The sequence below is a fragment of the Gobius niger genome (assembly GCF_951799975.1).
Source record: "Gobius niger genome assembly, chromosome: 10".
Taxonomy (NCBI): Eukaryota; Metazoa; Chordata; class Actinopteri; order Gobiiformes; family Gobiidae; genus Gobius; species Gobius niger.
In genome coordinates, this window is record NC_136861.1 from 21,188,617 (window position 1) to 21,203,976 (window position 15,360).

At 40.0% G+C, this 15,360-nt stretch overlaps 1 protein-coding gene across 5 annotated transcripts in view; it reads left to right on the forward strand.

The window, feature by feature from the left end:
* LOC306968459 (BAR/IMD domain-containing adapter protein 2-like) overlaps window positions 1-15,360 on the forward strand; it is a 73,760-nt gene that overhangs the window by 10,006 nt on the left and 48,394 nt on the right. For all 5 annotated transcript variants that reach the window (XM_079563826.1, XM_079563824.1, XM_079563825.1 and 2 more), the window contains exons 2-3: window positions 7,301-7,376; window positions 14,545-14,631. In XM_079563826.1, the coding sequence (XP_079419952.1) occupies window positions 7,301-7,376; window positions 14,545-14,631 (163 nt within the window). The remainder of the gene's footprint in view (window positions 1-7,300; window positions 7,377-14,544; window positions 14,632-15,360) is intronic.

Sequence of the window (15,360 nt, forward strand, 5' to 3'; positions counted from 1 at the left end):
TATGGAGACAATAGATGTTGTTGTTTGCCAAGGATATTCTAAAGCCTAAATAACGGCAGCTTTTGCAGTTTGGAAGAGGGAATATGTGAGCTGGATAATGCAAAAGGGACTCACTGTGTTTTCTTGTTCTGTGGAGAAAAAAAAAGACTTGAAGCACTCACAGAAACAGGTCTTGTAAGCTGTTAGTACAGATACCACTGGCTGAGCGGCTGGAAATATGGGTAAATTAACAAAAGTATTAAAAGATTCGTATTTTTGTTCCCACGCTGCACTCTGAACAGAACATAAAGTACAGAAGAAATGGCTCCTTAACCTAATTAGGCTGGTCGCAGTAAAGAGTCATTGTTGTTTCAATACAAGTGGATACAGTCATGGCAAGTGCCATATATTTGTCGCTTTAAAAAATGTTACGATACACAAGGCCAACTTTAAAATTTCAACAAAGTCAACTTTGGTCTGTGGCAGCAACATCACCGGGTTTGGAGTTTAGAAAAGTTAAATGTGGAAAGCATTCACTTTTAGTTTGAACTGAGCTTTCGTGTCTACGTTCATGGATTGTTTTTTGATTGATTGGTTGATTGTCAACTTAATCAATTAAAAGTATTGCTAACAATAACAATACATTGTTTAGCTGTATAGAAAATAAAGTGCCATTTGAGAACAGAATTAAGGGCAAAAAAACATACAAACAGAAGTCTGTCATTGTTCTTGTGTAAATCATACTACATTATTGATTATGGCTCATTATTCTTTCTGTGGAAAAAAGCTCCTGTTCATTAGGGCAGGGCGATATGGCCTAAAATCTCTATCATGCTATAAACAAGAAATGAGATATATTTGACGATATAATTGACAATAGACAAACTACTTCAAAATTCCAGCCTTACGCCTATTTGGAACATTAAAGCAGTACTACGTAACTTGTTTACCTTAAAAAATCCTTTTCGTAGTCCCTCTGGGGGCAATACAAGTGTTGATGGGATGATTGGGGGGACTTTCATCTCCCATACTTGCTAACTCTCCCGATTCACGCGGGAGACTCCCGATTTTTAACCCTATTTCCCGCGGTGCTCCTGCGTAGTCATTTCTTCCGCTAATCTCCCGATTTTACAGTGAAGAAAATAAGTAAGATTGTGGGGGATACATTTGCATGATCTGGCAACCCTATCCTTTAGAAGAATCACTCCTTTGCCTCTCTGTCAGCGCTCTACTCAGTGCTGATTGCGTAGTTATTCATTTAGAGTCGCCACAGCCGCTGTTGGAGACAACATCCACCTTTGGCTTTGCACGTTGTGCCTGTAGTACCGTGAGCGGTCCGACAAGACAGCCCTGCAGCGCACGCACTCACACGGGGGGAAGAGACAGGTATCACGCATTCATCGCTCTCTTTGTTTTTGTTCCTTCATTAGCACGAGAGAACAGAGAGAATGAGAGAGTGGGTCGGTCAGCTCCTCCCCTCAGCGTTACCATGGAGACATTCTCACACCATATTTGACAAAATTATACATATTAAAAAAAGCGCTTATAGGCCTGTGTAGACCTAACAATCATTAGATGATAACATGTAAATTCTTATTGATGCTTGTTAGCCCATTTTCCATAGATTTTTTGACCCTTTGTACTCACTTTTGAGGTCAAGTTTCCGACTTTTCATATAGAACTGGTCTTTCGAGAACAAGTTTCCTTCATTGGGTAAATAAAAAGTAAAAAATTACAACAATTCTACACACACCTGGCACGATACACTGATGAGAAAAAATCTCCCCATTTTTCACAACCCAATGTTGGCAAGTATGATCTCCATGTCTCATGGCCTGAAAACCAGACTTGCAACTTTCCCTGCACCCAGTCACCAATACACACCGATAGCAAGTGGATTAGTGCTCAATTTAATGAAGGCAAAACTTTATAAATTGCTCGTGGATCCAAAAAGGTAGCTTTGACTGATGCATACTGGTGTTGTGTGCTTGAAACAGACACGTCATCCACCTTGCATGAATGTGGTTTGTAAATCTGTGACTGTTGGAGGCTGTTGGTGCAGATTGGTCAGATTGGTCAGTCCGAGGGCACTCCTGCTTGCTTACCTCCATGAGAGTGAATGAATAAAGCAATGTATAGCGCTTTGCAGTTGAAATGCAAGGCATCATGATATTACAGTAAGGACTATATACTACTATACTACTCTGCATCACTTGCTTAAATTTGCAGAACACATTACTCTGAATGACATTTTGCATTTGGCCTTGTCAGTCAATACATTCATTTTTGCCTGAATGCTGTTGGAACAGATGAAGACTTGTTATTGTGTGTGATTTTTCAGCTTTTTCAGTCCTGACTCTCACTTCATTTCATTCAATTAAAAAGGGCGAAAAATATCATGCATATGCAAATTTTTTCATTGTTTCTCACCATTCATACTTTCTCCAGTCTCTGCCCATCGTGGCTCAAAAAGACGTTAGAGACAACTGGGCTGATTCCCTTTTAACGTGCTGGCTGTAATCCACGTGGAAAAGTGTATGATTGTGTCTGAAGTACGACAAATATATTATTTATTTTGTTAAATGTTTCATGTTTGATGCACTATTTCATTATGCAAGTTCTGTCACAACATTTTAAAAGCAAAGCATTTTAGACAAGTTTTGGTTTTTGAGAAACGGATCAGTCTTCCCTCACAAAAATGATGCAGATGATTTCAGATCTATGTAGGACATTGGAACTAGTGAAGCTTCGGGACCGACTTTCAACTAATCAGCCTTCGCCACGACTAAAAATAATGATGGTTTGGCGAGTCCCGACCCACCAGTTGCGAGCCATTGATCTAGCATCTGGTACTTAATGAGTCTGGACACTGTACTTTTCTCATTGTGAGATACGGAACCGAATCGTGACCTGATCTCTGATGCAATCTGTTTTTTGGTGATATATCGTGATTCTGAATTTGTTTAATGCAGCTCTACGGACATATTTCCACACTTCTGCTGCTTGGTCTTGTCAAGCTCTTAGTGAGTGACATGGGCATTTAAGCAATCGTTGAGATGTGGGAACTTTCAGACGACGCAGATGGCTTTAATTCCGTCTAAAAGGCAACATACCAAGAGCAAATGAATTGGCTTTGTGATTAGGGGTGGGAACCTCTGGGTTGCCTCACAGTACGATACGATACTCGATACTTGGCTCACGATAACGATAATCTCACAATACGGCGATACTGCGATAATCGATATATTGCACAAAAATAATCTACAGTGCATCCCGATGTGATTTTTAACATACATATTATGCATTTGTTTCCCTGTGCTTTGTACCCCTTTTTCTTAAGTAAATACATGAATATCTTTTTTTTTATTAAGTGATGAGTATATAAGATACAAAGTGCACAATTACACAAGTGAGAAGGACACAGGACACAACAGAAGAGACAAATGGGATACACATGGGGAGGAAGGATTACGTGATTGGATGGACAAGTAAAACAGAACTAAATGAAAGGGATATAATCATGTGTGATCATACGTCGTCATTACATTGACATTCCGAGACCCACATCCCCCCACACCCCCAACCTGTTCGTCCGTCCTCCTCCCCCCTCCCCTACATGAATATCTGATCCCTGACTTACTCACTAGGTCTATTGATCTATCAGTGACATCACTTAATTTACATTCAAATAAAGAAGAATCACAGTCCTATTACAATTATATAAACTATCACTAAAAGTAATATATTTGCTTTAAAACTGTTGTCAAAATCATTGTTGTGACTGTGACATCAATCCTTATTAATATGCACGATGTCGTTCATTGACATGCATGACGTCATCAAAAGTATCATCGTATCATTACACAAAATATCGCAATATAGATCTAGTGTCACACTCCTAATTGTGATAATGGCCGGATAAAAGGATGACATAATTTTTTGTGGCCATATCACCCACCCCTACATTTCAGACAGTTTTACAGTAAGTTTTTGTACTTATATTTGTACATTACACCTTTGTTTTAATATGCCTTATAATCATCACAGCAGTAACCTTTTAAAATGTATCTGATTGCACTATGCTTATACTCTTTCATTCTTTGGACTTGCATTAATAGTAAAATCTCACCCATTTCTGTCCTTTTTGGCAGTGGACATTGGACAATTTACGACTCTCTTTGTCCCATTTTACAATTAGCCGCCGCAATTAGGCTAACAATGTAGTCCAAGAGAACTGGGATGCCAAATTTAGCAACAGATGACATGAAGAAAACCTCAGCGGCTCTCTTTATCTTATCTTTTTTTTTCCATAGATTGGTAGGTTTATTTGCTTTTATGTGGAAAATGATACTAATTTGCTGTAGGGTGGCATGCTGGTAGAAGTCGGTTGTACCTTTGGCCTCCTCAGTTGAAGTGCACAGTAACGATTCTGCACTCTGTTATATAATCCGCCTCCGACTAACATCAAACATCGCGGATATTTATTGAAAAGGCTCTTATTAATGTTAGGTGTGAATCCTGTGAACTGGGCAACTGTAGCATCATCAATGGAATTCATATCGGGCAAAAAAAGAAGTGTGTTTTTGCAAATAAACCTCCCCTTAGCGAGGCCCCTGGGGATGCTTTAGTCTTTTATCTTCTGAAGCACAGGCAGAGGCAGCAGGGAAGCCGTTTTATACATGCGCGCTCTGGAGAATGGGATCTCCCCCAATTATGTTGTTATCTCTACACCATGTTCTACTCTCACAAATGCCAAATAAAACACCCAGGCTGTTTTAAAAGTTAGTAATACGGTTGAGTGGAAATCGTGGAAGTGTGTGATACCGAATGTTATTTATGCTTAGGCTCAAATCTGGCGAAGCTTTTGGCTAAATTTTCTTTGATCTTTAACCCAGCTCTTGAAAAATTACATGACAATAAAAATTGTTATGAAGTAATAAATACTGCAAGTTAGCTGCTTCTTTTTGGTTAAAATTCAGAAGTCAAACATCAAAAACTTTATATCAGTGAGAATCAATGAATCTCATTTGCCTGAAAAAGGATCAGAGGTTCTTAAAGAGACAGAGGCCTATTTCAAGACATTCGCTACAGCCATTTTGAGAGAGCAATTTCATACACGGCAGTTTTTCTAATTTACTGCATTTACAGACCAACAGAAGGTTTTGTCATCATTGTAGTGTGATATAGACTGGTGCTATGTGATTGAAAAAAAGCACAATACCCCCTCTTTAAGGCATTACTAGATCATGTGATAGAATGCAAGGATGCAAAACAACATTCATTGTACAGCTAATTAAAAATAAAACCTTTGGAGCACTTTTTTCTAAGCCCAGTGGACAATATTAAGCCGACACCACCAGTGGCACCAAGATACACTGTTATTTTGCAGCCCCGCTTTTGGCCCTGAAGTGGCTTATTATAAAGTGTTGTGCTGCTGCAGTATTGATGGTTCATACTGGGACCATTGCTGCAGCGTTAGGCCTGTCTTTGTCTCCTGGCTCTCGCTGACTGAGGGAGAGCTAATTGGAGGAAGCCCTGGAGGAGTCAAGGAGGGAAGGAGAGGAAGAGACAGACGAGGAAACGATAGTGCTGAAGCAGATGTCACAGTAGCGTTCTAGAGTCTGCACTGCCTGTTTACAGTTTGTCTTGCTACTTCGACAAGAAAACAGAAATCTGTATTAGGGTTCGAGCCTGACCAATGTGGAATATTTGGAAACCGATAACGCGTTTATAAACTTTTGAACTGCAAAGAAGGTGATGGTCACACATATTTGTATTACAATGCAAATAATGGTTACTACAGCATTTACATTTGGGAATTGTATACAGAGAATAGTGTGCAATTAAGCAAAAATGTCATCATCGCAGTCTTAACTTTGGCCAATCTTAGTTTTCATCATGGGGCTTTTAAATCGTCAAGTCTTTCACCCATTATTGGCACATGTAACAGCACCTAGTTTAAAGTTTATAAGGTGCAATAGAAGGTTTTTGTTTGGTAAATGATACTGGATGAAAAAGCGTAAACATTTTTTGGAGGTTTAGGTTTTAGGTTTAGTGCTTTATTTATCATTGTATAGTTGTATAACGAAATTATGTTCAGGTGTTGGGTCCTGACCCGCTGCGCCTGAGCACGCCACCATTGAGGGACAACCTGAGCAGCATATTTTTGGAGGTCGGGGAAACCGGCTGGCTTCCTTAAGTACCGCCTCCTGGGTTTGTCCCAGAGTGTGGTGTCCGGCACTGGTCAGCTCCTCCTTCCTCCTGCGCAGCTCCCTCCGTTCCACAACAGTCTTTCACGTTTCGTTCATTTGTTTTATTCTTCAGTGAACGTCCATTAGCCAGAACAATAGTAGGGATGGAAGGCATGTGTGGCTTAGCTGCGAGTCTTGCCCAGATACCTCCTCGCCTCCTCTGCGCTGCAGGTGTGGGGGGCTCTTGGTGCTTCCGCTTCAGTGTTTCAGAGGAAGAAATTTGTAGGTCTCAAATTATGTTTATTTAAAAGGGCTTTCTAGTCTATGTTCATATACCTACATTTGTTTTTAATGTAGAAATTAAAAAATAATCAAATTGATCATTATCATATGTTTTAATTTAGACCTCATGAAACACTTTACAAGACTCAAAATGCATTCCATACAAACTCTTATTTTGTCAATAGCCAGTATTCAAACATTCACCTACTTTTTTGTAAATAAACTTGATAAGCACTCTAGAGTCTAGAGTAAAGTACAGTGTACTCTGTAGTATCCCCTTTAGAAGATATTTGACTGTGTTTGTTGGAGCCATTTTAGCACTATGTTCATGTTTGATCCTCCTGCCACTGCGTGGTGCTCTGTGTGTGTAAACCTGTGCAATAACCTGCCCTATATAAGGGGGGAGGAGGGGGCACACAGGTGTTGCAGTGTGGAGGCAAACATCTTTTTGACCGTGTCTGTGGAGTCTGAAACCTGTGTATTTATCAATGGCTGTGAGGTATGCCAATAAATTGGAACACAGTATTTTTCTGGTACTTTGTGGAGGCAGACACGTGTCCGAAACCCCTAAACACTGCAATCAGAGCGGATGTTTGCATAGGGCAAATCCTGGCCGCTTGGTATTGTGTATAGGATCAGTACTGTATTCAAATACAAGATGTACCCAATATTCAACCTTTTCCATTTATTTTTCCTCAAAGGGAATCAGTACATGTGTGGGTGTGTTCTGTATGAGAGTGTGAATGGAGCTAGGTGCAAGTCTGTGCCCTTGACCTGGGTGAGCTGCTGATAAGAAAATGTGGCTGCCAACACTCACCAAATGCTCTATCTCGTGTGCTTTCTTGCAGACCATCATGGAGCAGTTCAACCCATGTTTGCGGAACTTTGTGGCCATGGGAAAGAACTACGAGAAGGCCCTTGCCAGTGAGTAAATTTGTCCTAAAACCCAACAAGAAAACGACAGCGAAGAAGCAGACAAAAAAGTACAAAATGCTTTAAGGATACTTTGGGACTTTTACAGAGTACAGCCTGGACAATTTGCAGTCAAAATCAATCAAAGCAAAAATGTCAACATTTTCACTCAACTCGTTTGCACATTGTTCAACGTGTTTATAATCATTTGATGCAGAGTAAACGCATGCAAATGTATGTCTCGATACTTTGCGTTTTGTTTCTCTGACTATCTAACAGTTACTGGCAAATGTAGAAAAGTACCATGCTTATCATTTACAGCCTGTGGTTACATGGTGCATTTTATGGTTCATTTGGAGACTAGAAGACTTCTTATCTGATGCACAGGGGGAGAGTCCTGCTGTCAAAATCATGCGGCAAAACAAAACCCATCATGGCATTTGCAGCGGTCTGTTCTCTTAAAAACAACAAGCCTAAACTTTCCCTCTAGACAGCCCTCCTTTTTCAAACTAAATCCAGCTATTAGTGCTCACCTCCCCCTGGCACAAACAATAACTAATCCAGTGTCTGGTGTAGGTGAGAGACAGACTGGTCAGGATTGCTTGAGCCAGTCTAAACCCACCTTGGAGGATTGTCTTGAAAGAAGGGAGTAATGAGCTCTCAGTTACACCATGTATCCATATGGTGTAATTAGTGAAATGGCAGAGGCCATAGGCTTCTTTCATGTAATGCCATCATATTGTAAAGTGTTTCGTGAGTGAGATGGGGAGCAACAGTAGCTGCTGTAGAGTGCCATGATATATGGATAAAATATCTGCAATTTCCAATTTGCAGACACAAATGTAGATATAGCACGAAGTTTACAAGCCCTTTTGTCTGCAGTCTTATTAGCTAAACTGAAATGATGTTGGCTAGTGGTTTATTATTACATTGAAACATTATATATCATTCAATATATCATTAAAAAGTTGCTTATATTATTCAATCAGACACCGTTATTCTCTCAGAAAATATCTAGGTCAAAATCAAAATTTGTAAATTATGCCCAGTCTAAAAAGATGTGATTTTGACGTCCTCATATAATCTACATTTTTGTGATGCTTTTCTGTCTCATTATAAAGAAAGAGTACAAATCAGAATCAATTATGTACCTCATGGAATGTGTTCCCACTGTGTCCCCGACACTTTGCGCAGGTGGAATTGGCTGCACAGGAAATAATGACTCTCCTAATTAAGAGATGTATGGCATCCCCAAAGCGCTGAAGCTGAGTGCCGGCTCAGTAGCTCAGCAATGTGCAATCTGTGGCCCCTCCCCTACAGACTCTCGCAATGAACGATCTGATAATCCTTGCCGTCTGTCTCTGGGAGAACCCCCTCACCACCACATTTCATTACAGTCAGTGAAGGAGGCGCAGATTCATCTGATCTGCTTAGGCTGCTCTCAGTTGTCAGTGCCAGAGACGCACAGTGTGAACACCCGTGAAAAGAAGACGCTGAAGATATTTTGTATGTGATACTGCCTTACCTCAAAGTAAAACATACAATAGGTTGCATTTAAGGCAAAAAAAAAACATGTTTCATGAAAGAATATAAAATCTTTATTTTTCTCAATAATGCAGTTTTGTAATGTCAGGTGAAATAATGGGAACCAGGATTTGACTCATTGTACAGCAATACGTTTTTATTTGTCATTGGGTCCACAAACCTGCCATATTTATCTTAATGTATATTACTATATAACTGACAGCAGTCATGCTTTTGTGACTGAATTACATCACTACATCAACGATACGGCAAAAATAAATTCTGACAGAGAAGACATTGAGCATTATGCTTGTCTGTGTTGCATGTAAATTCACCCAGTAATAGAGACATTAAATTGATAGTCTGTAAGTTTGCAAAGTGAGGAGAGGTAGAGTGAAATTAGAAAGTAAAACATCTAATTCCTCCTCTCTTAAACCAGAAAGCCCTCCTTGGTTTGCAAAATGAGGAGAACAGGAACAGAATTTTCAAAAGTAAACGATCAAGCTCCTCCCCCTCCCTCCTGATTTGACCTGACAGGCCGGTTCACAAGAAAATCTCATCTCAATGGTCAACGCAGGAGGATGCACCAAAATGCAAGTCTAGCTGGTTGATTTTGCACATTATAAAGTTGTAAAACATTTAGACTTCCAGACTATGACTTTAACCTTGGTAATACTTTATTTTACACATACTCATACAGTACCTGCCAAATTTAGTAGAATATAATGTGCTATATAATAATTTGTACCTATGGGCTACATACAGTACACAATGAAATAAAAATAGTTTGGAGGTACATGATGTTTTAAAGGGACTATACAGAGTTTAAAAATGTTAAAATTAAGTATTTTCCTCCCCCTACATTTTCCAACAATGTCCTAAGGTGTAGAATGAGCCCCGACATATTTACCACAACTGCCTCTAAAATCCTGCACTGTCACTCAAAAAGGTGTTAATTCGGGTCCGAAGTGCCGTCATGCACGAGCTTAATATAGAAGCTGCAGTTACGCTTAAGCATAAAAGCATAAAATGGCTAACTTGCATCTAGCCCCTTTAAGGCATAAGTCACTTGGGGCTTACGGTTAGGGTTACAGTTAGGGTCTTGAACCCTTACGGTCTTATGTCTTATTACACTATGTACCTCCATACTATACATATTATTCCATTGTGTATGTACTTCATTGGTACAAGTCATTACAGATTGTTACAAAGTAGATTACATTGTACTTAAATTTGTTCAAATAAAATCAAATTTATTTATATAGCACATTTTAAAACAACTCTTGTTGACATTGTTAGGTACAATGTATCAATCATAGTGTAAAATATAGTGTAACCCAACAATGCTTGTTACAATCACACCACTCCTCAGTCGACCCCTTCTTTCTAAGCCACGCCCCCTGTTGCAGCTTCTCAGCCCATGCTGCGCAAAGCGAGCGCTCCTACCAGACCTGCACTCCTCCCAGACGGCGCTTCCAATGAGCCGCTCTGTGTGGAGTCCTTCTACCTTTAAAAGCATTTTTTATTCATTGTTTGTATGTCTGTCTGTCTATAAGGATGTGTCCGCTAAAAGTATGTTAAAATAAAATAAAGTAAAAGACACTTTTGATTGTCCGTCCGTATTTGGGTTATACTGCAAAACCCCCACACCTTGGCCACTCAAAGCACTAGCTAACGCTGTTGTTGCACCAGGCAGAAGATTAATCCATAGAATTCAGATCTATCCTTGAGTTCAATATTAAAGTACAGGGTCTTTATGATGTCATAACCATGCAAGAGGTGCACAGTGTGAGCATTTGCAGAAAGAGGATGCTGATGATAATTTGTTTGAAACCTTCATGACACACATTCGGCAGCAGTGGGGAGCCTTTGTGACATAATGAAGTGAAATCAGGCTTGTTGCTCTGGGGACTGTGTGCTCTCCTCTCAGGTGCTTCCTTCTGTAAGCAAAGAATACACTCGTGTGTTGACTCAGCTGTAATTGGAATTAACATTAGCATATGTCCCTCAGCCCAGGAGCAGAGCTTTAGGCCTCCCAGACTGAGAGCTTCTCCATCACCGCGCCGCATCCCTTTCCTAAAATTAGCTGCCACTGTCACTATTGTTGAGGATGTTTCTCACCTGGCAGCTGTGTCTCCTGGTCTCATCTGTCACCCGGACCAACAGCGGAGTCACTCCAAAAGCAGCGGCTATTATTCTCTAGAAGTGGCTGATTGACAGCCAGGATGGCATATTGGTAGAATAACAGGATACAGCCACACTCTACATGACCTCCGGTGGTCTCTGCACCTGCACCAACAAAATGAGCAAGGGGTCAGATGTAATATAAAAGTCAATGCAGGAACATCTGTGTAATGTAGAGTTCTAAGTATACAAAAATACATTTAAATATATTTTAACTTTAACTTGTTTGATTTTTTTGTTTAAAAAAAAAAAAAAATTGCATCAACATATTGGGACAGGGAAAAAATAGATCAGTTACAAACTGTACTGCACAGTGATTTTTCAGTTTTTACAGTGATTGTCTTTATTTATCAAATCATTCAGCACAGCATCATCATTCATGCTTTTAATCTGATTATCATTATCTTACACTTTGTTGGTTCGAAAATGGCGTATATAAAGCTAAAACGAAATTAGAGTTCCATCGTGTCCATCATGATGGATATCAATCAGAACAACTCTAATTTAGTGATGAATGACGAACACCATGATGGAGAGCCACCATCGTGATGCCACGCCCCCTCCTGTCAGAAACACGCACTGATCTGCAGACTGCAGGGTCTTAATACGTAATACTCAATTCTGATCTTTTGGGGGAAAAAAAAGTTTTTCTTTTGTATTGTCGTTCATGGTTCGTGGCTCGAATGTGTTGCGCACTTGCAGTACACGGCACGATGCTCTGCTCTTTGAGGAACTGAACAGAAAAAAGCGCTGCAGATCTGGCAATGTAAATGTTTTGGAAGCTAAAATAGTGAGTACGCAGGTTTCCTCCAGGTTCGTTTTCCTCTACCAATAAAAACATGTACAATAGGATAATCCATGCCAGGTGTTTCAGACCATTAGCATGGCTCCACGTCTGGAGATGGGTCCCCGGGCGCCGGCCTTGAGGTTGCCCCAGTGGCATTGAGGATGGGTCAAATGCAGAGAGAACACATTTCCCTACAGGCATTAATGAAGTATATATACATCAACCTTCTTGATTTTCATGCAATCTCCCCCACCTCTCTCCTTTTGCTCCCCTCTGCTGTGCAGCTTTTTCAATAAAGAAAGAAAACAAAAAAGAGGTAGTAAATCTGACCCTAACACTCTGTCCACTGTCCCCGCAGTTGTGGTGCGCTGCATCTTATGTGGGAAGCAATCTCACAACGTTCAATTCGCTATCTAACGTGCAGACCACTTGGCCACCTCGCAGCCCAGCCCCAGTGTTACTGGTTTTTAGTGTCACTGCAGTTCTCTGATTATCTGGACCTGCTTCCTCTTTCTCACTTGAACAAGTTTGAGGATTTGTCATAAGAATTTTGTGCAAGTATTTGGCTATAACAACAGCAACAAAAATACATTAGCTCCGTGACTCAAAACACATGAATGAACAAGTCGTTTCATCTCTGGTAACTCTGTGTGATCCTCCGTATATAGAAAACCAGTCCTGTGTAAATGAAATTATATTTCTGAATTTGAAAAGCCCATGTTTTATCACCCCTGCTGTTGTACAACACAGACTGACCCTCAGGGGGAAGCCCTCTCTACATAGTGACCGCTCATGCCATTAGAATAATTGTGTTGCTCCCTAATCGTCAGCCTGCTCAAGTCAAAGTGTGACCCCCTCAGCTCCCTTTGACAAATCCAGAGCGAGGAAATAAAATGGTCAATGTTGGCTCAGCGAACAGGTCACAGCGTGTGGTTAACAACGTGACACAGCCATTTCCTCGGTGGATTCAAAATGTGCTCAGAGGAATTGGATTCCATGAATGGAATAAGCCCTATAAGTGGTTTAATGTGCCAAATCAAAATGCAGTACTTGGTTGGAGTTGTGCAGTTAATTGAATTTTGAATTAATTGAGATCATCATTACAGGGGGAAATGTTGTTACTATTTTCTTTATTGCCTTAATCAGGAACATCAAACCAATGAAACAAAAATTTAAAACTGAATTATACTGATTTAACTCTGTTTAACCAAGAACCTGCTCCAAACCTGTTAAATACTGTGAAAACTAAGTACTACATAAAGAAACCTCTGCATCACCAGTCGTACGTGCACCACACTTTGAGAATCTCTGCCGACTGGGCACTTCTTTTTTTTTAACTCAACTTTCCTACTCAGGATTTATCTCATGCAACCAGTCACTCTCACTGTTCCAAACTAAATATGCCCAAATATTGACTCAACAGCTTATTATATAACACCACAGCAGCAAAAGGTACATGGCCATAATTTGTGCAATATTCAACTCTTCTGTTTTATCTGAGGACTGCAAATGGAGGCATGTCATTTCTAGAGCACACATGTCTCTGTGTCACTTCTGTAGGTAAGATGTCTGTGCCCTCATTATACGTGGATTATGCATAGAAAAATCAGTATCTTTTGGCCTCAGCAATCACCCTGATTATCCGTCGGAAAATAATTTCCTGCAACGGAGTATGGAGAATGCGCACAAGATAATTTTCCGTAATTGCGCGCAACATTAGCAATGACTAATTCCTGACTGTAAAAAAGCAGCGTCAACCTGTCACTCCATCTTGAAATTCTGGGAAGTGGAAAATACCGGAAATCATGTCATGAACTGTGAACGGTCATTCTGAAGAGGAAGCATTACAATGTCACTAATGCAAATGCTTGTCCGCTGGGGTAAACCTCTCTGCAGTGTTCGCTGTGGTCAGTGATTATTTAAAATTGGACTATAATGGGAACATCTTTGCTCTTACGAAACTCACTTAATTCCTGCCACTCTAGGTTCTTTTTTTTCTTCTTGTAACCAGTGCTCATTTGAGGGGCATGTTCTCCTACTTTACCTTTCTAACTTGGACCAGAACCTTTATTAGATGGACCCTCGCCTTTTACACTGGATCTCTCTGTTCCCTCACCTTTCTGAATGGATCTCCCACCTCTTATGACACATCAGTACTTGCCAGAATTTATTTTTGACTCGAATCTTTGTTAGACAAGTTACACTAAAGGATTTGCTTCATAGGGCTGTCACGATAATATCTATATCGACTTATCGTTTAATAAATAACAGATAAATTATATATTTTTGGGCTTGATGTTTATGGTCTGTACACTTATTAGCATTTCCCCCCTATTTTTTCTTTGTAAAACTTTGATTTCTGACTGATTCAAATTGAGTTACATTATATTTCATGTTTATTGCAGCTTGTGTGATATTTTAGGATATGATGATGTACTTTTAGAACAAAGGTTTACTGTCATTGATACGCCTGAGAGTTGACCGTATCTAGTATCGATAGAGTCAATAATATCGTTTATCGCGATACTTTTCCGCCACAATATATTGAACTTCAAATTTGTCATCGAGGCCTATTGCTTCATATACAGCACAGTTAGAAATTATAAAGCATACTGCGGGAGTGTGTTCTTTCGACTTTGTAATGTCATTTTTATAACCAATCTCTTGTTTTTGTCTGTTTTGTAGATGTGACATTTGCTGCCAAAGGCTACTTCGACGCGCTGGTCAGAATGGGCGAGCTGGCCAGTGAGAGCCAAGGATCCAAAGATTTAGGTGAGTAACTGTTCGAGCCGAACTAATGAAGTCCCCTTTGCCCCCCTTCATCTGCTTTTGTCCCGCTCGAAGCCACAGTGGACCATTCTACAATAGCGTTTGCACACACCTACACTACCCAACGTGCACCGCCGCTCAGCAAAGACGATTAGGAAAATGAGAAGCGTTCAAAAACATGTGGGCTGATACAGCAGGTGTTTAATTAGGAAAACGCATCAAGAAAATAAAAATGGAAATGAATAGTATCAGCAGAGAGATTTGTGATTCCTGCAAGATGCTGTTTTATTTGACGATTACCTGATAGTTTCAATCAATGTCTTGTCAACCTGTCATGGTCATCAGATCGGTAAAGAAATAGCATCTGAATTGACGATTGTGGTGATTAGTTCAATGCTGTTTTTTTTAGCTTTTAACCATGCTATATTCGCAAATGTATGTTCCTGGATTAATGTAATGTTTACCCCAAGTAGCAAATAGTAATTGAGTTGTTCAATGACTCTTTTCTCTGCTTGTTTAAAAAAAAAAAAAATGTTTTAGCTCATTTTAGTCTATGGACAAGGTTTGCTAGACAGCTTAACATGGCAGGTTTCTATGCTAATGTTGAATTGATAGCCTTCTGTCCCAAACTCAATTGTACAAGCAAGAAGCAGAAACCTGCCCATAAAATCATCCATTCTGTGTTTGAGGAATGTCCCTCACATTGATTGATGGACTATTGATCAGTTCTGT